Source organism: Mercenaria mercenaria, chromosome 14 (genome assembly GCF_021730395.1).
Source record: "Mercenaria mercenaria strain notata chromosome 14, MADL_Memer_1, whole genome shotgun sequence".
In the NCBI taxonomy this organism is placed as follows: Eukaryota; Metazoa; Mollusca; class Bivalvia; order Venerida; family Veneridae; genus Mercenaria; species Mercenaria mercenaria.
Window position 1 is genome coordinate 17226585 of NC_069374.1, and position 21000 is coordinate 17247584.

The 21000-nt window shown below is 37.3% G+C and overlaps 1 protein-coding gene across 1 annotated transcript; it reads left to right on the top strand.

Moving 5' to 3' along the window:
* Positions 1 to 4870: 4870 nt before the first annotated feature.
* Positions 4871 to 18938, top strand: LOC123526634 (uncharacterized). The gene is made up of 9 exons (XM_053522519.1): positions 4871 to 6012; positions 7046 to 7175; positions 7495 to 7692; positions 9043 to 9144; positions 9580 to 9749; positions 10083 to 10239; positions 10726 to 10812; positions 11692 to 11870; positions 18437 to 18938. Exons 1-9 carry the CDS (start codon positions 4871 to 4873, stop codon positions 18936 to 18938), a joined length of 2667 nt encoding a protein of 888 aa, XP_053378494.1.
* Positions 18939 to 21000: the final 2062 nt, after the last annotated feature.

Consider the following 21000-nt stretch of genomic DNA (forward strand, 5'->3'; position numbering starts at 1 on the left):
GCAAGCCTGGAGCTAATTCATTAGCAAGAATTTCTCTATTGATATTCTGATTAATAATGATATAGAATGACTGAAGACCTGATTGTCAAGGAGACTTTTTATCATTGTCAAGGTGAATTATCTTACTGGTGCACCGAAATATTCTAAATCTAGCATGGCAGAAATCCTCATCCCAAGCTGCTGTACAGAACTCTAATAAATTATGTCTTCCCCAACTGGGGGAGACATAATTACATGGGTGAAAGTTAAGAATTCCGAAAAAATCCCACTGGGGGTAGATATATTGTTTTTGCCCTGTTCATCCATCTCTCCATCACACTTCATTTCCGATCAATAACTGGAGAACCATTTTACCTAGAACCTTCAAACTTCATAGGGTTGCAGGGCTTATGTTTTTGGGGTCACTCCATCAAAGGTCAAGGTCACAGGGGCCAGAACATGAAAAACCATTTCCGATCAATAACTTGAGAACCACTTGACCCAGAATGTTGAAACTTCATAGGATGATTGGTCATGCAGAGTAGAAGACTCCTATTGATATTGGGGTCACTCCATTAAAGGTCAAGGACACAGGGTCCTGAACATGGAAAACCATTTCCGATCAATAACTTGAGAACCACTTGACCTAGAATGTTGAAACTTCATAGGATGATTGGTCATGCAGAGTAGATGACCCCTATTGATTTTGGGGTCACTCTAACAAAGGTCAAGGTCACAGGGGCCTGAACATGGAAAACCATTTTCGATCAATAACTTGAGAACCATTTTACCTAGAATCTTCAAATTTTATAGGGTGATAGGACTTGCAGAGTAGATGACCCCTATTGTTTTTGGGTTCACTCCATAAAAGGTCAAGGTAACAGGGGGTCGAACATAGAAAACACTATTCAGTCTTGAGAACCACTTCACCCAGAATGTTGAAACTTAATAGGATGATTGGACATGCAGAGTAGATGGCCGCTACTTGTTTTGGGGGGTCACTCGATCAAAGGTCAAGGTCACAGGGGCCTGAACATGGAAAACCGTTTCCAGTTCATAACTTGAGAACCAATAGGCCCAGAATGTTGAAACTTGATTGGTCATGCAGACTAGATGACCCCTATTGCAGCCAACCATCAGTGTCTGACTTTTGCTCCTGTCCCCTATCAACTTCTTGCTTATACGACTATGCATTGGGGGAGACGAGGGCTTTTTTACAAAAGCATCTAGTTTCACCCCCCCCCCCCCCCCCCCCACCCCCGAAATTGCTTTACAGGACGTTTTTTCCTCACCCCTCCCCAAGAAATTGCTAGATGGGACTCTTAATTCCACGCCCCACCAACCCACAGTGATGTGCGATCTGAAGTCTCCTGGTTTAGGTAGGCGTCATACTGCCCGTCCATCCAACACACTCTTGTATCCTTCACTTACATTATATACACTGTGTGACGAAAGTTGGTCTGGTGTATTATCACAATACCTTGCTGCTGATACCAAGATGCCATTAAACATGAAGTATGCATTCGTTTTAAATTAAATATGAAATTTCGCGGATGTAACTCCTCTGTTAATATTTTGAAGTTGTTACGATGAGCAAACTGCATAAAAACAAACCTCCAGGCAGAATTTTCCGCTTTAAAACATGTGGTATCACGTCTTATGAACTCTCTTGAAGGTGTAATTCCCCATTTACTATTTGAAGGTGTTAGTAGGAGTGTGTGTGTAAGAAGCCCATTTTTCCATGGGTGAAAGTTTTCCGTATTATGACGGAATTCCGTATTTTGGACCTTCCCAAAGGTCATTTTTCCAATTCGTGTAAATCCGATGAGATTTTCGGGGGGGGGGGGGGGTTAATTAAGTCAACTTGTCCCGTAGTCATTGTACCAGTGCGGTTGTCTATCAATGGCAAAATAATGGCGTTCATATTTTCCAGGATGCTAAAAATAGCGCTGATTGCAACACTTGCATCGTCCTTTTCCGTTAGGAATACCGTATGTAACATTATTCTATAGCCGAAAATAACCGAACGCTGGCGATTATTCATCCAAAAATAGACTGTAGATCGGTTATTTCCGCGGATAAGAGTGAAGACAATTCTATTTGAAATTTCCGTGTGTAACCGTTTGTAACGAATCATTTCAGCGCGCGTGATACTTTATGACCTCCTTTTACGACAACCAAAAACCTGTTGATTACTGCTAATCGGAGGCAGAAATTTCGATTGTTCACAATATTGAAGAAAATGACCGATCTGACCATCATGAAGTTTCTACCAACGGATTAAAACACCAAGGAGATTGAGAAACAAGCCAAGAACAAAATTTAACGGCGATGGCAGTTGTCCGAGTTCGATTCTGAGAGGTTGAAATGGTCTGATAGTGAGACCTAGAAGGCTAGATAGATATTTGATGTGTTGCATGTTGCACAAACGATTAATTACAAATCCAATGGAAAGAAAGGTATCAGACTTCACTGCGAGGACGGCAAACACCAGAAAAAAACACTCGAGTTGTGAAAACTGAGGTGAGATGATTTTTCATTATCTGTTTATAAATGCTTAATCTATATGGAAGAGGTACTAAAACTCACAAGCATCCATGCAAGTATGCCTCAAATTCAAATGGTATTAAACATACTCCAAAATACTGAAACACAGTCTTAAACAGTGTTACCTGAACTTCATACATTATTGTATCCTTAATTCAGGCAATTTTGGCATGGATGTGACCCCACCCTCTTCCTTTCTTCTGTCTTCTCCTTGCTTTACTGGCCATATACACTGTTGCTTGCTGGGACTGGTCTGTTAATTCTGAGTAAATATTAGTTAAGCTTGCCCTGAACTTATGAGCCCAGCAGCAAAGTGTCAATTTAAACCAAAGAAGCCAATTTCCCAGGGGAACCCATGCCCAATTTTTTTTAATATATATATATATATATATATATATGTCTAAATTTGGGACTGTTCTTTATGTCTTTTATGGCTCTTCTGTATAGTTTTTTATGTCATTTAATAGTTTTTTTTTTACTTGGTCCATTTGTTTACTTTCAGGTTCTGCCGGGTTCTTCTAATGGTACTAAGAACACTGAATCTATGCAAGACAGGGTGGATAAACAACATGCCATAACCAGTGGCACATACGTAAACACACACAGCATTGCCAAAAGTTAGAAGGATGACCTAAAGAAAAATCTTAAAGGACAGATCTTATCACTGTATATCAATGAGGCAACAAACAATAACAATGATAAGAATTTGAATGTAATTGCATTGTATATTGTGAAATAGTGTGGAAATAATAAAATTACAAATTAATTTTTTAAAAATAAGGTCTTGAATTGTTGTTTGCAGAAGTCTCCAAAACTGAAATACAGAGGACTCTACTTATCAGGAAAAGCTTTGTACAGTACTTGGAAATTGCTGTATTTCAGGAGCTTCCGGGGGCCGCTGGCCCCCTGGACCCCTAGCCAGGGCTTTGCCCTGGACCCACCAGGGGCCCTATCGGCCCCCTGGCCCCCAGATATTTCTTTCAGTATTTTCAGTTTTTCCAACTTTCACCCATGCAAAAAAAAAAAATCTACCCATGTTCAAAGTTATGGCCCTTATTATGGCTTATAAAAAATCCAATATGAAGTTTTGTATTTGTATTCTTAATTGTGGGTCTAACCTCTGATTTACCAGAGATGATAGATAGATAGCAAAATTCCATACGAAGGATCTACATCACAGAAAAACAGAATCATTACACGCAGTTGCTCCCCTTAAGCACCTGTTGTATTTTTGTCAATTACGTAGAAACACCCAGTCTGTGTTATGAACTGAACGTTTATTTCTTATCGAAGTGTGTTTATGACGAGGCTAAATAACCTTTCTGTGTCAAAAATATACTGACTGTCATCTGCAGAATAAGTCGATAAACTATCTACGAAAAATACACATTAGACCCGCAACCTGTATTTTTCTTCGACTGCAATAAATTTGAATCTAAATATCCTCTCATTTATTGTTTCTGACCACTACCCTATAAAATGTGTATAATTCACCAGTAGCATAAAGGTTGCATTTTAAGACAGTCGTTTTCTTAGGCATGTCTTTAAATAACAGTAAATATCTGCATTAACCTTTTAGTAAAGACTTGAATTCTTTGTGAGGAAGCCATCCAGTTTGCTTACGGAAAGTCGGTGGTTCTACCCAGGTACCCGCTCGTGATAAAATAATGCACGGAGGGGCACCTGGGGTCTTCCTCCACCATCACTGCTGGAAAGTCGCCATATGACCTACAATTGTGTCGGTGCGACGTTAAACCCAACAAAATAAAATAAAATTCCGGTTAAAACGGTGGGATCAAACAGTTATCTGCGAACTTGGTACATAATCATACTACATAACATATGTATAACAAATTTTGACGAACATAACCGTTGCGAAAACATTGAAAACATTAGTTTCCAGTTTTCTTTTCTTTTATTTGTGGATGTAATTATTCCAGTACATGTTATTTATGAAAAATTACATAAAGCAAATATAGTGATGAATAATTTATGCATTAAATATAATTAACAGAGCAAAATTCTAAATGTTGAGGTCAATTAACTGTGCTAAGGCAAACGTGTATTGATTCGACAAACAATTTTATAAAGGTGAAACTGAACAAATTTAATGATATAAATAAATATTCATGTACCATTTTTCTTTACACTCCTTTCTGCACCCTCTTAAAGGCACTGCGCATTCGGAATATTGCGTTAATTACTAAATATTTTTATGTGGACCTTAATTTGATATTTGTCTATATCGCTCGAAACAATTACAAATAAATCATCAAAAAAATCTAATTCAGAGTTGACAACGTTTAGACTGAACGAATGCGGTACATATGCATTACTAGAAAAAATGTTTGAGACGGAAATATACAAGGCGATAAAGGAGAAAACGCTAGAGACACCAGCCAAGATTCTTGCTGTAATAGGTTCTGGTAAAGAAGACGTTAATATCAAGAGTGACAAAAACGAGTCATATATTCATATAATATCACAAGAATATCTTGGCGATGAAGATGCACCGGCGCTAGTACCGGTTGTTTTTCAGCTGAATAACGCTGGAGCAGACGTAAATGCGACTGACTTTGATGGTAACAACGCTCTTCACATTGCCGCAAAGAAAGATAATGCCAGAAGGCTTATTAGAGCACTTATTATGATTGGTGTAGACCCACTGGCGAAAAACTTGGAAAAGAAAACTCCTAAAAAACTTGCGAAACATTTTCCTGAAAACGAAAAGATATTAAAATTTTTGTCTCCTGGGTTATGGAACGCTGTGGAACAAAATTCTGAAGAAGACACACACAGATTAATTTCAAATTGGTGCAAAGTAAATGAAAAGCGGAATGGCGTGTCTGTTTCAAAACTTGCTGAAACGATCGGGAACAGTGGTATTAAAAAGATCCTCTCTAAACAGGTGAAAACGATTGAACTTGTCCATTATGCTCTAGCAGGAGACAGGAAGCAGATGAGATCTTATTTCAACACGGAGGACGTAAATATAAATACAGTCTCTACATCCTACATTGATGAAGATTCTGGAGAATTTGTGACTTTGCCTCTCATCGGTGAAGTCGCTTTACTCGGGCTAACAACAGTTGTGAGGAAACTTCTTCGTAAAAAGGCGTCCCATATTTTCTTCGTAAAGAAGACACCATTGTATCTTTATATAATGCAAAACATGCAGCCACAAGACCAGTTCTATAACATGATGGAGGTATTGTTAGATAAGGTAGACTTTATAAAGAATAAAAGGGACACCAATGAAGTCCTTGATGCAGCATATGATAAGAAACTGCCAATCAGCGTTCTTAGAACAATGGCGACAAACGGCCTTGACCTTTTCGCTGCAGACGACGAGGGCCATTTTCTGCGGGACAGGATATTGATGAAAAATGCGTCAGAATCTCCGAAAAAGATTGAGAAAGAAATTGCCTATGTCGATAATATTGTGGTTGACATGGCTTCAAACGGTTGTGTTGATTTACTTCAAAAGTAAGTATATAATCAGATAAGTCTGTCATTTATTTATTCTGTTATTTGAATTTTAGGTATTATTTATTTATTTTAAGTTTAAGCATATTCCCACTTCCATGATTATTTAAATTAAATCACTGGGTGGATTTAACTCACTTGGTACCAGTGTTTAAAACATTTTCGTTTGTAGGACATGAAACTCATAAAAGCCGAAGTTACTTCCTGGAACAGTTAAGTACTGGTACAGAGCCCAGGAACATGTTAGGTTAGGTTAACTGGCCATCGTTATGTAACTGAAATACTGATGACTTATTGTCTAGCCCGTTGCGGAAGCGAATACATAGTCGTCCAAATGGCTGTTCGGTATATGTGCATGCGTCCGTCCTGATTTGTTTGTCCGGACCATAACTTTGACAGACATGGAGCAATCTTGTTTATATTTGGCATGAATGTTAACCTCAGTCAGACGGAGTGTCGTGCGCAAACCCCAGGTTCCTATCTCAAAGGTCAAAGTCACTTGAGGGGTCTAAGATCAGTTTAAAGCTTGTCCTTTTGCCAGCTGGCGGGCTCGACATGTTGCCCTTGGGCATCTAGTTTTTGTGTCTATTGGGTTTCACGTCACATCGACACAATTATGAATCGTATGGTGACTTTCCAGCTATTTATGTAAAGGAAGACCAAAGGTGCTCATCCATGCATTATCTCGGGCATATAGAACCACCTACCTTCTTAAGTCAACTTGCTGTCTTCTTCACATGAAAGAATTCTAAGAAATCATTAGATGTAGGCCATAAATTACGATAACTTTGCTACAAAATACCCATAGTTTCACTTGTAGCACAACTGAGCTCTCGTAGTTTCGATCAGGCTCATACGCACGCACGCATACACGCACGCGCGCGCGCATGCAATAGAAAAGAAAGTTCTGAATGAACCAGCATAGAAAGATGAATGGTTTTCAGAATTGGCCGATTAAGACATGCATTGTCAAATTTATCCCTAGTCTTTAGCTCGAGTCATATTTTATGTGAAATATTAACAAATATTTCAGTCTGGTAGAACGGAGTTACGAGTATATCGATGTCACAGTTGAAGGTGGAGAAGCAGTGAGAGCCGGTCTCACAAAGTCTATAGGAGAAACAAAAACTGAACAGTTTCTGAAGGAGGCAGATGATGTACAGGTATGTGTGGACATTTCTTACAACAATTTGTACAGAGAAGACAAGCGTCTTAAAAATATAAAAAAATAAATATGTTCAATATCTGCAGTCTTAATTTAATTTTTACAAAATATCGATGTTTGGCTGTAGTGAAAAGTATTTTTTATGTGCTCTGGGTTGTATTTGGAATTGAATTGTTGTAGCAAAAAAAGTTTTTTTCTACAAATTTACATGTAAAAAAAACTTGAAAGATGGCAACATTGCCTTACAAGGTGATATTTTACTTTAGAGAGTTAAAATCATACTATCAGACAAAACTCTCCTTTTGTTTTTGTTCCAGAAAACTTTCCGCCAAGTATGTCACGTGATAAACATTGGGCATTTAGCTCAAGTTCAAAGCTTACTGACCGGGAAGGTCATCAAGGTCAAGGACAGACATGGTCGTTCATTAGCCCACCGTGCCGTATTGTTCGAACGTCGGCACGTTTTGCGTTATTTGATAAAGATAAAACCTGGTTTGGCCACATCAACGGACGAGGTACACACTTGTTTAATTTGTATGAGCAATAAGAATTATTAAATGGAAAAGTGATTTTGATGCCTTTTAGGCATTATTTGAATATAATAAAAAGCTAGCGCAATTGTTCTTAGCACTTTTCTTTATTATTACTGTTAGTATATACTAAATAGAAAAGATTTTGTTTGTGTCGTCACCGGTAGCTCCTATGGGTGACTCCCCAAGAAGACTTTTAGTAATGTTAGCGGGAGAATAGTGCAAGATGGCAAGACGTAGAAAACGCTCTTATTCTAGATGCTTCCTTGGTCCTTTAACGTACCAGATGTTAAGCACACATACACGAAACTCTTATCCCAATGTTAGTATTCTTAAGTTTGGGCATAGGCTGATCCCACGATCCCTGATTTTGTAGTCAGTGTTACCAATGGACCACTGCGTGCTCTCTAATAGAAAAGATGCCGGATTCGACTGTTGATAGCCTATTAAATTTTTTATTTGAATTTTCATAAAGAATTTAAAGATAACCGTTAACATTTTTGGGGAAAATGAACATATGGATGGATTCCAGCAGTACTTATGGTTCTCATATTCCTTTGACTAAAATTCTCAAACCTTTGTCATCTACCTTAGTATAAAATACTGTAGAGTGGATGATATTCAAATAGGATTTATTTCAATAACTGAGAAACTTGGAGGGAGTTCTTAAGATCGCGAAGATTGAAATTCCATTGAGTCATATCCAACTTTTAATTTTTTCATCGATATTATCCGGGGTGTTTTTTTAAGTTTTTTTTTTGTTGACACATTGAATAAAGCGGGATGAATTCAATTCATTTGTTATATCTTTTAAATGGTTAAAGACCTCGATTTTGCTTTAGTGGCAAAAGTTGTTTTAATCTTTCCTCTGAATGATGATATAACTTTAGAAATTGTAAGTTTATGCTTTCACTTTACCCTTTAAACTTTTAAAATAACCACCATGTTCACCACAGAAGTCAATACTAAAAGTCTAATTTATTAACCATCCATGTTTACCATTGAAGTCAATAGTAGAAATCTATTTTTGGACAAAATCTAGGGTCATTTTCTCTGATATAATGCGCAAAATATGAACAACGGAGAAAACAATCGTTTTTGCATCGGCGATGTTTCCAAAAAAAAAAAAAAAGAGCTGTGTAAAAATGAAAAAAAAAATGGATTGGACAAAGGTATAAAAATTGACACTTTTAAAAACATTTACAATGTATCATCAAGTGGCTTCAGAAACATAATTACATGTACTGTTTAGAAATTAAGAAAATGTTCTTCCATATCTGTTACAAAACTGTAACTGTTCAAAAATGTTACAAATCATATAAATACATGTATCAGGCTGGAAGATCACCGCTATTTATGGCATGCGCACTGGAAGAAGGTGACGATATGGTATCAGCTCTGAAGGCGCTAGGATGTAAAATGGACCTAAAAGATCAGGTATAAAGCTTTTCAAAAGGAATATAGCTTAAAGTTTAACCTCAATATCTAATCAAAGATTGCGACAGTTAATTAATAGGCATGGGGCAGTCTCTAATTCCAGTTTTCGGATGCTTAACCCTTTACCGAGAACCTTGGGTATTTCACAATCATGACTAAGCAGAAATAGAGTACATGGCGGTAATTCCTGAAATAAGTAAAATATATGCAAACAATTGTAACCACATTTATAAACAGATATTCCTACCATTTTGTCATTGTAAACTTCACTTGAGGCATAGTTTATATTAGGATATTTTTCTCTTTAGAGGTGATATGTGAGAAAACATCATCACTGTGCCTTCTCGTACACACGGCATATTTTCAGATGTCACCTCTTAACTTTCGTATATTAGTTTTTTTACAACATAAAGCGGAGTTTTATTTTTACTAAAGTCTGGCCTCTCTCCGGATGATGTGAAACAAATGTCTCCTAAGGAAAAGAAGTCGTTGTTGACAAAGGAGAGACGAGCCGACTATGGCATGGATACATACCTGCTCTTCAAATATCTAGATATCAAAGAAGCAATTAGAGCAGGAGATCTAAGTAGAGTTGAAGAAATCAGGTTTGTTGTACCTTTCAAGTTAAAGAGTCAGATTTGGGATGGTCCAGATGTTGTTGTTTTTTTTGCGCTATATGTATTTCTACTTATTTTTATAAATGCTTCTTTGCCATTATTTGTCCAAAAAAAGAAGTAAAGTTAAGGCAGAAATATGTCCAAATAAAATATATCAGTTCAGTTGTCTGGGTGTATCTCAGATCAGTTAAGTTTATATTTTAATGGGAAAATAATTCTGTCGGAATCAAAATGAAAACTTTCGATTTTTGCTTAGAAAGAAGAGAGTAGGATATAACTTAAGAAAAGGCTAGATTTTGTTGTTTATTTGCCATTTTGAAGGGGGAAAATCTACAAGGACATTCTAACGAAGGATATTTCAGCCAAGATGTATCAGACAAATCCACCACAAAGAGATATTCTTCAGTTTGCCATGGATGCCAAAAGAGACAAAATTGCAAAATACCTTCTTACTACAGGGATGGAATGGGATGTTAAGGTATACAAAATAAACTTCTCTAATTAGCGCGTTCCTTCAAAACGTTAAAATCTGTCCTATGTTCCTGTTTAGGTTGAGTGTATATGTGTGTGTGTGTGGGGGGGGGGGGGGGGGTTGGTGTATTGGGGCTCCATGTTCGAGTGGTTAAAGTCACCGGCTTAAGTTCGCTTGCCCGTCACCACTGCTCTGTGGAAACATGTGACGCAGCCGACCTAGTTAGGTGGCCCGTGCCTGAAATAATGCCTAGAACCCTGGGATATTCCTTTACTATTCTTTCGCTATTAAAACTGGAAAGTCGCAAAATGGCGTGAACAGAGTCGGTGTGACTTAAATCACAAGGAAATATTTTAGTTTGAAACTTGCATACAAGAGTTGTGAACCATTATGGACGGGCCGAACACACATAAAATTTCCCTGTCATTACACAAGCGAAAATAAAACTCTGTAAACATCACACATACATATACTATATTTTCTGTGTTTTAGTATAAGAACGGTGAAGAGGAGACGAGCCTTCTGGAGGCGGCTAGAAGAAATAATATGCAGACTGTTATTGGATATATACAATATCAGGTATAAATACTTTCACTCAACAGGAATCTTCATGAATATCTACTTTTTTCAGCAGCCTGAAGTACATGGGCCGGTATCAGACTCACCCCCCCCCCCCCCCCAACCCCCAACCCACTGTGGTCTCAAGCAGGCAAATGGCGGCCCAGTCTGTGTTGAATAAATCATATGACTAGACAGAGGCCACCCATCCTGCTCTAACGGTCATTAGTTTCGATCCTTTTCTATTTACAAGGCTTGTACTTGTTTACTTTTATTTTCATCTGTGAATAGAGACCACCGGGCTCTTCCTTGTGAAGTATGCGATGAAACGGCACAAATCAGCCACCATACAAGCGTGTAGCAATCTCTTGCTAACGTAAATCCTTTAAGAAATGCTTTGTATATGGGACCATATCTTTAGACAAACATTATACAATATAAGCATGAGAGGCACGTACATGTTAAGCAGTTCATGTAACACAAATGGACATAAATACTATAATGTAATTTGCATTAGTACTTGACATGTATTGAAATAGTGAAAATGGCCAGATGTTATGAAATACAAACATCATAAACGCCGTTTTGATAACTACATCATATCAACAGAAGGACAAATGAGCCATGCCATGGGAAAACCAACATAGTGGGTATGCGACCAGCATGGATCCAGACCAGCCTGCGCATCCGCGCAGTCTGGTCAGGATCCATGCTGTTCGCTAATAGTTTCTCCAATTCCAATAGGATTTGAAAGCGAACAGCATGGAGCCTGACCAGACTGCACGGATGCGCAGGCTGGTCTGGATCCATGCTGGTCGCATACCCACTATGTTGGTTTTCTCATGGCACGGCTCAAATATAAAAAAGTACAGAAACTGCAAATTCCCTTAATATTTGTAGATGGAGAAAGCAGACGAACACAAACAGCTTATAAAGAGGTTGAAAAGTAAAGGGGTTGTGAAAAATGTGAAGACCTCAAGCACCGCAGCCAATAGTAAACAAGAGAAAGCAGACGACAGTGTGGCAGAGACTGGTGAAGATCCGGAGACTGTGGGAGACAGCAAAACATGTGCTCTTCAGTGAAAATATTGATATAAGTTGTTATTACTGAAGCAACTGTTTTAAAAAATACTATTTAAGTGTAGTCAGAAGAAAATGCTAGAACATTGGAGATATTTTAGAATTTTTCATCGATTGGAAAAATATGTACTTGATCGCTGTTTACAAATTGCGTCAGCAAATACCTTCATTTGTTCACATAATAGCTTTTATGCACTGTTTCCAGGTTCTAGGCTGGCTGCTTTTATAGGTCTGATAAAAACACATTTGAGCCGCACCATGAGAAAACCAACACAGTGTGTTTGCGACCAGCATGGATCCAGACCAGCCTGCGCATCCGCGCAGTCTGGTCAGGATCCATGCTGTTAGCTTTCAAATCCTATTGTAATTAGAGGAACTGTTAGCGAACAGCATGGATCCTGACCAGACTGCGCGGATGCGCAGGCTGGTCTGGATCCATGCTGGTGGCAAACACACTGTGTTGGTTTCCTCATGGTGAGGCTCATTTGTATTACAACACTTCGCAAATAGTGTAGACGAGTGTAAAAGTTACCGGTATTTAAAGTTTTATATCGTTTGTCATGTTTGGGTAGGTATCTGTATTTTTGATGTTTCATGTTTAAATCTAATCGTAATTGTTAATCTCAATGTCCTCTCGTAATACGTCGGTTAAGAGTTCAGATGTGCAGTCCTGAACTTAACCCGGAGTGGTTAAATATCCAGGCATCTAAAGGATGGACCATTGTAAATCAGACGGTAAACCACGAGAATGCCTTTTTCATTTTCACTGTAACATGTTCATTAAAACGTAGTGATAAAAGTGTGCTGAACTATGTTAATCCGTGTAGAAATGAACAGAACAATACTGAACGGTACTTCATTCGGCTAATGGACGTCATAATTAAAGTCATATAATGTTCGAATCTCTTACTGGTCTATGCGTAGAACGTTATTTATCACAGAATATACAACGCTTGACTTCCATCGTAGTTGCATTGAAAGACAAATCGAGCTATGATAGCATTTGTATTTGGCACCTTTGATATTGTAATTTAACGAAAAGAATGCGATAAAATAGTAATAATAATAGCAATAACATTAATAATGATAACGATGAGAATAATAATTATTATTATTCCAAATATTGCAAAGTATGTAACGAAACAGGTGCATTCACAATTAAGAAATATATACCGTCTAAATAAGCTAATTTTCACCCTAAAATGTACACTTTACAAGCACGTGGGCAGATATTTGACGAAATCCTGTTATGGATCTCTACCCTTTGTATATAAGAGCATTCCCTTTGTTAAGAGCCTTCCCTTTGTTAGGCAAACATACACGACATAGATATCAAATATGCTGTCCCTATATTGCAGGCAGACGCCAAGGCGATGAAATGAAGAAATGGAGCTTGTAATGTTGACAAACAAACAAGAAGAGATTAACAAAATGTTTCATCTCAGCGGTTTCCCATGCTATCTGACCTTGTAAGACAAAGGGACATATGTACATGTTAGCCAAATGGTGATCTGGTTTTATAGATAGACAGACATACAAATTCTTAATTCTACACAAATATAGCTAAAGAAATTTAAGTTGAATGCACGCATATGAGAGTCTCTCAATCAAAAAAATCACACACATCTTGTAATGTACCAGCTGATAAAATAAAAGTCTAAAGTTAGGAAGTTTTCAAAGTGAGAAAATTAGACATGTTATAGTTACATTATGACTTTGAAATCAGAATGTTACAACTGTAATCAGGTTATTATGACTGTAGTCAAGACATTACAATTGCAGTAAAGACCTGGTAATTGCAGTCAAGATATTACAGCTGCAATCGTGATATTATAACTGTTATCATATTACAATTGAAATCAAGAAATTACAACTATTAATATCGTGGTTATTACAATTGTAGTCAAGACAATACAAGTGCACTCAAGACATTACAACTGTAGTCAAGACATTACACTTGCAGTCAAGACATTACAACTGTAGTCAAGACATAACACTTGCAGTCAAGACATTACAACTCTAGTCAAGATATTACACGTGTAGTCAAGACATTACAACTGTAGTCAAGACATTATACACTTGCAGTCAAGACATTACAATTGTAGTCAAGATATAACACTTGGAGCCAAGACATTACACGTATAGTCAAGACATCACAATTGTAGTCAAGACATTACAATTGTAGTCAAGACATTACAATTGCAGAAAATACATTACAGGTGTGTTCAAAACATTACACTTGTAGTCAATATACTGCAATTGCAGTGAAGACATTAAAATTGTAGTGAAGACATTACACTTGCAGAAAATACATCACAATTGTAGTAAAGACATTACACTTGTAGTCAATACATTACAATTGTAGTCAAGACATTACACGTATAGTCAAGACATCACAATTGTAGTCAAGACATTACAATTGTAGTCAAGACATTACAATTGCAGAAAATACATTACAGGTGTGTTCAAGACATTACACTTGTAGTCAATATACTGCAAGTGCAGTCAAGACATTAAAATTGTAGTCAAGACATTACACGTATAGTTAAGACATCACAATTGTAGTCAAGACATTACACTTGTAGCCAATACACTACAAGTGCAGTCAATTTATTACACTTGCAATCGAGACATTACAACTGTAGCCAAGATATTACACTTGCAGTCGAGACATTACATGTGTAGTCACGACATCACAATTGTAGTCAAGACATTACAGGTGTAGTCAAGACATTAAAAGAGTAGCCAAGACATAACAATGGTAGCCAAGACATTACACTTGCAGTCAAGACATTACAACTGTTACCAAGATATTACACTTGCAGTAGAGACATTACACGTGTAGTCACGACATCACAATTGTAGTCAAGATATTTCACGTGCAGTCAAGACAATACGACTGTAGTCAATATATTACACTTGCAGTCAAGACATTACAGGTGTAGTCAAGACATTACAACTATAGTCAAGACATTACAGATGTAGTCAAGGCATGACAATCGTAGTCAAGACATTGCGCGTGTAGGTAAAGTGTAATCAGTCGAGACCTAATTCATGTACCTGTATAAAAGATAATAGCTCTGTAATCAGTACATTAAAACTGTCATTAAATATTTACATCTACATTAAAGATAATACCAACGTAACTAAGGCGTTTTTAATTTAAAATAGGAAAATACAACAGCAATTATTAGCCAGTTTTCACAAGTAATATCAAGACCTAACAATAGTAACAAGTAAAGCAAGATGTTACTAACTGATAACTTTGATATTTTAAATGGACTGTCAAACTTTGACTAAAATATTTAAGTTTGGCCATATCATGAACATAAGAACATTATATTTCTACACTATTTTAAATCAAGACAAGGAACCCAAATGGACCTAAGGCGCTCACTTGAAGAGTATATTAACCGTCTGACCTTTCTTCTGACCAAATTTGCTGAATAGGTCATTTAAAGCTATTTGCAATGATGCTACAGACCAAATTTGATGAAAATCTATCCAGTAGTTTATCAGAAGAAGTTATTTAGAGTTTGTTTTTTTTAATTTAGCTCTATTGACCCCTAAAAGGAACCAAGCATCCGTATCTGAACAAATTTTGGAGGAGACCTTACAATGATGCTACAGACCAAGTCTGATGAAGATCCATCAGTGTTTCATCAGAGGAGGTTGTTTAAAAGAATTTCTATTTTTAGATCTAGTTGCTTTTAAAAGGGGACAAAAGTGCCCCTATTTGAAAAAAAAATTGGGAGAGGATATTATAATAATGCTACAGATCAAGTTTGATAAAGATCCATCAAGCGGTTCATGACAAGAAGGCACTTCAAAGTTTTTTCTAATTTTAGCTCTAGTGGCCCCTAAAGTGGTCAAGTGCTCCCGGTTGGACAAATTTGGCATAAGACTTTATAATGATGCTACAGACCAAGTTTAAAGAAGATCTTTCATGCAGTTCATGAGAAGAAGTTGTTTAAAGATATTCCTATTTTTAGCTCTAGATGACCCTAAAACGGCCCAACAGCCGCCATTTCAACAGATTTGGGAGAGGACCTTAAAATGATGCTACAGACCAAGTTTTATGAAGACCCATCGGGCAGTTCATGAGAAGTTCATGAGAAGTGTTTTCATATTTAGTCCTAGCGACCCCTTTAAAAAAAACTTACAATGATGCCACAGACAAGTTTGATGAAGATCTGTCTGGGAGTTGATAAGAAAAAGTCACAGTAAAGTTATTTCTATTTTTAGCTCTAGCGGTCCATAAGAGGAGCTAAGTGCCTCCATTTGGAAAAGAAATTGTAGAAGACCTTATAATGATGCTACAGACCAAGTTTGATGAAGATCCATCTAGCAGTTCCTGAGAAAAGAAGATAGCTGAAAGTTTTTTTTTTCTATTTTAAGCTCTGGCAGCCCCTAAAAGGGGCCAAGGTGTACCATTTGAAGTCTATGTCAGGGGGGTGTTACTGGCCAAGTTTGATGTAATTCTGACAAGTAGTTTCAGAGGAGAAGATGTTCAAGTAAAAATGTTGACGCAGGGGCAGGGCGCAGGGCGACGAACGATAAAAGACGGACGAACAAAGCTAAAGTGAGCTAAACACATGTCTGAGTCTGGAATCGAACCCGAGTTGTCTCGGCAATAAAAACTTTCCTACCATCATGGAGGAATTCGTTCTTAACGAGAGTTTATATACAGCTTTATAATTAAGTTAATTTCTTACTTGTTATGCCATAGGCAGTGCGTAATTACTTTAGTTTTTAGCAAACTGTAAGTGTGTTCATTACTTTAGTCGATTGTTATACAAGATATAATAATTACTTAATTTGTAATTATTTCGTGCCAAAATTGGTACATTTATTTCATTTTGTTGGGTTTAACGTCACACCTACACAATTATAGGTCATATGGCGACTTTCCAGCTTTGATTGTGGAGGAAGACCCGAGGTGCCGCTCCGTGCATTATTTCATCACGAGCGGGTACCTTGGTACAACACTGACCTTCCGTAATCCAGCTGGATGTCTTCCTGAAGAATTCAACACTCCGTGTGAGGCTCGAACTCACATCGGCGATGGGTAACTGATTTGAAGTCAGCGACTTTAACCACTCGGCCACCGAGGCCCCTCCAAAATTGGTACAGGTCAAAGTGTTCACTTTAGCACGTACTGCTCACGCAAGTTTTAAGGATCGCTGGGTGTCGCTGGATGTCCGTCCGTACATCATTCACAATTTGCTTCTAACAAACTCTTCCCATAAACCGCTAGATGCTATTTCACCAAACTCGGCCGAAAGTACCCTGGTATTAAGCTGTCTTAAATTTGTTTAAATGGTATCTGCAAAACCTTTATGCGAAAATCCCGAAACCCAGAGCTTAGGCATTTGGTATGTAGCGTCATGTAGCGGTTCTCTTCAAATTACGTTCAAGGGTCAAAATTAGTACTATCATGGTGTTCACTTGTTTTACATGAACTGTATGTGGGGATGCGGATATTAATGTTTTAAACCTCGAGTCTTTGAACTTCGATATTTGACATGTTGCATTGTGTAGTTGACTTTTACTGTTCAAGTCATGCCTCTGGGGTCATAACTGACCCCGGGGGTTACTTGTATATATAACAAAAACAAAAAAGGACATAAAAATCTTCTTGTCTGAAACTGCAATATTCAGGGCTTAGATATTTGGTTTGTATCATCGTCTAGTGGTCTTTTGCCAAGTTCGTTCGTTGAAATGCACCGATCGGGCAAGGTATTAGGGGAATCCCCGAACTGCAGTATTTTGCAGAAGTGCTCCTCTACGAAACCTATTGAAATAATGCCCTTTGAATCAATATTACCCCTGCCCTGGCGTTGCCCTATTTTAAATTGACGTATACAGGAAAATCATATTAAAGAGGAACATTCTTGTCTTAAACTATAATGTCATGAGCTTAGATATATCATAAGTAGCATTGTCTAGTTATTCTCTCCAAAATTTGTTCAAAACGGACCTTTTAGTCAAATTGGCCACATGCTTGTGGTCATTTTCCTTTTTAAACATACATTTTAAAAAAAACCCGTAAAAATCACATATCATATGTTACAACAACCAACTGGACTATGGGCAAAGTGTACCAATTTGAGTCAGGTGAACGATATAGGGCCATCATGACATTCTTGTTATATTTACATGTTACTGCTTTTATAAATCGAAAATTAAAAAACAAAGTTATGCATAATGCGGTTTAAATAACTCCAAAATACTTCCTTTTTGTCTAGGTTCATAGATCTGATAAGTACAATTGAAGCCTTTTCTACCTGTTCATGATCTGTGGTTAAAGTAGTAGCTGAATAGAATCTGATGTAATTTAACCGTTGCCAAATATTTGTATAGAGCTAGGAATATCTCCTTACTTTCGTCGACACCCAGACATTATACCACGTGACACAATTATATGTATATTTATATATCGCCAATTTAAAGTTTTAGCTGCATACCAGTTTTCCGGCAGCAGTCTGTTTACAGTGGCGGGTCAGATAATACTTACTTTCCTTTTGTTCTGTGCATTTTTCCTCTGTTTTTCTGATGGATTTAGTAAAGGAAGACTGCTGGAGAATGGATACGAAGCAGACTTGAAGAGTGTGTTAAACTGTGTGCTTAGGGGTGAGGGTTGTGAAAAGGAAGTGCCTCAGCGTAGGAATAAACTTCCATATAGCTCTGTAATCTATTTAAATGGAATTATATACACAGTTGACGGTGAGAAGTGGGATGCTAATCCGAAAGAGGCAATTGTAATTGAAGACGGAAAGATTGAATTTGTTGGTTCGAATGAAGAATTCGATAAAGAATGGGAATACTTTTTCATATCTGGACTGAGCATCGTTTATGATCTTGATGGCGCAGTTATCCTTCCTGGTCTGCACGATATTCACATGCATCCTTTAGAAGCCATGTCGCCTTTGGCGGGCGCTTGCAAACTCCCAAATTTGACACCGCCAGATGACACAAGTTTTACCAAAGAGCTGACGAATTGTTCAAAAAATCGCATTGGAACAGAGTGGGTTCTTGGTGCAGGCCATTCAATAACACCTATGTAAGAATATGTCAGGAACAAAAAGTTCGCCCAAATCACCCAAGAAACTACTGGATTCTTTTATAAACGATAGACCTGCCACAATGCTAGAAGAAACGTCACATTCTGCATGGGTTAATTCTAAGGCTCTTGAAAAGGCGAACATTACAAACAGTACACATGAAAGACCTGGTGGGGTCATTATGAGGGAGCCTAACAGCAATGAACCTAATGGAATTTTTTTTGAAAATGAGGCGATTGATATTTTTGCGCTTGCAATGAATGCCACTAGCTCTGAAATATTTGATTTAAACTATGTAGGCTTACTGGATGCTATGGGTGAATTAGCGAAAAATGGCATAACGTCAGTGTGTGATGCAAGACTATTTTGGAAGATAGGGCATGATATTGCATGGGAAGAAGCTTGCTATTATGATAATCTGTCTGCACGCGCAGTATTAAGTCTTTGGGTATACCCTAACGAGGATGATAAATACCAGATCAATGTGTTAAAGAAACTGTACTCAAATCCGCCGAGGAACAAAAAATGCTCACTACGAAAGACACAAATTAAAGTGTATATGATGGAATTGTTCAAGGCACCACGGCTGCAATGGATGAAGAATACCGCATCAATCTTTCCTTACCGATAATAAGCAAAGAAAACGTGGGCATGAACTATTTTGACAAAGAGCGTTTGAAAAAGTACCTGAAAGCACTACAAGAGTTCGATAATGGAAAAGGATTCGATTTCCACATTCATGCGATAGGTGATCGCGGAATACGTGAAGCACTTGATGCAATCGAAGAAGCCCAAAGTAACCTTAACAAGTATGGTCAAATCAAGATATGAAGAAAGACTTTAAATGGTAAAGGAAGAAGAAAACAAAAGGAAAATAACAATGGAAGAGCGAAAGAAATAAGAAGAAATGCTATAGAAGTATCAGGAAGAGATCAAAAGATGAGATGAAAGTTATGGTGATCAGGAGTAGGCTGTGTAACAACAAGAAAATGATATGTTGAAAAGTGCAGAGGTTTTATTGAGAGATGCAACATCAAAACTTGGGATGGCTTTAAAAGCAAACAAATGATGTAGAATTACAGGTAGCACATGGGAATGCTTGAAAAAAAGTTCAGAAAGCAAAATGGAGAAAGGAAGAAAAGGTGTGGAATCTTGCCAAAAGAAAAGGAATAAATTATATCAAAAAAGAAGTGCTGTTGTCAGACACAAACAGAGTGTAAGCAAATTTTAATCCATTTAGAAGAGCAGCTCCAGTAACGCTTCAGAGCATGTAAGTAGATCAGACATTAAGAAAAGAAAAGTTAAAGTTTCGAAAACAATAAGAAATCCTCCACAGCATCAGGTTCAAAGAAAGGTGACTATAAATAATAAGTCCCTGCATAACATTTCCTTATTTTTGCCACTTTCATACACAGTAGGGGAAACTTCTCCTTCAGGAAATCAATTTATGTTGTTTTTTCCCTACTTCCCGAACGGTAAACATGCCATTAAATATAGTAACTTGTTTTCCGTTCGGTTAGCAAAATCATCATTTTTCAAAAGGTCCGGTGCATAAAAGTATACATGGTGTCATTAAATAAAATATTCTGTATCTAAATTTCTTCCGTTCAGATTTTTTCTAGTGTCATAATAAAATTTTCATATTTCTTAATTTCAAAGTTTCCCGAGCAGGAAATTAACCTTATTTAATGATACCATGCATATTCTTATGCACCGGGTCTTTTGAAAGAAATTAACAAGTCAAAAAATGATGATTTTACTTCCCGAACGGAAAGAAAGTTACTATATTTAATAACAAGTTTCCCGTTCAGGATGAAAGGAAAAGCCAATGCAGTGGTTGGTTTTCCGAAGGGGAAGTTTCCGCCACCGATATATGTACTTAAAGTTCTTGTAGTTCATGTAATTTAAACACAAAAGAATATTTGAAATGTATATTCATGTATGATACGGAATGGGATTCCCATCTATCGCATACGGATTAATCATTTTGATTTCTGTCAAATCGTATTTTTGTAAAATTATTACAAACAAACAAATGCATTTAAATATAACAAACAAATGCAGA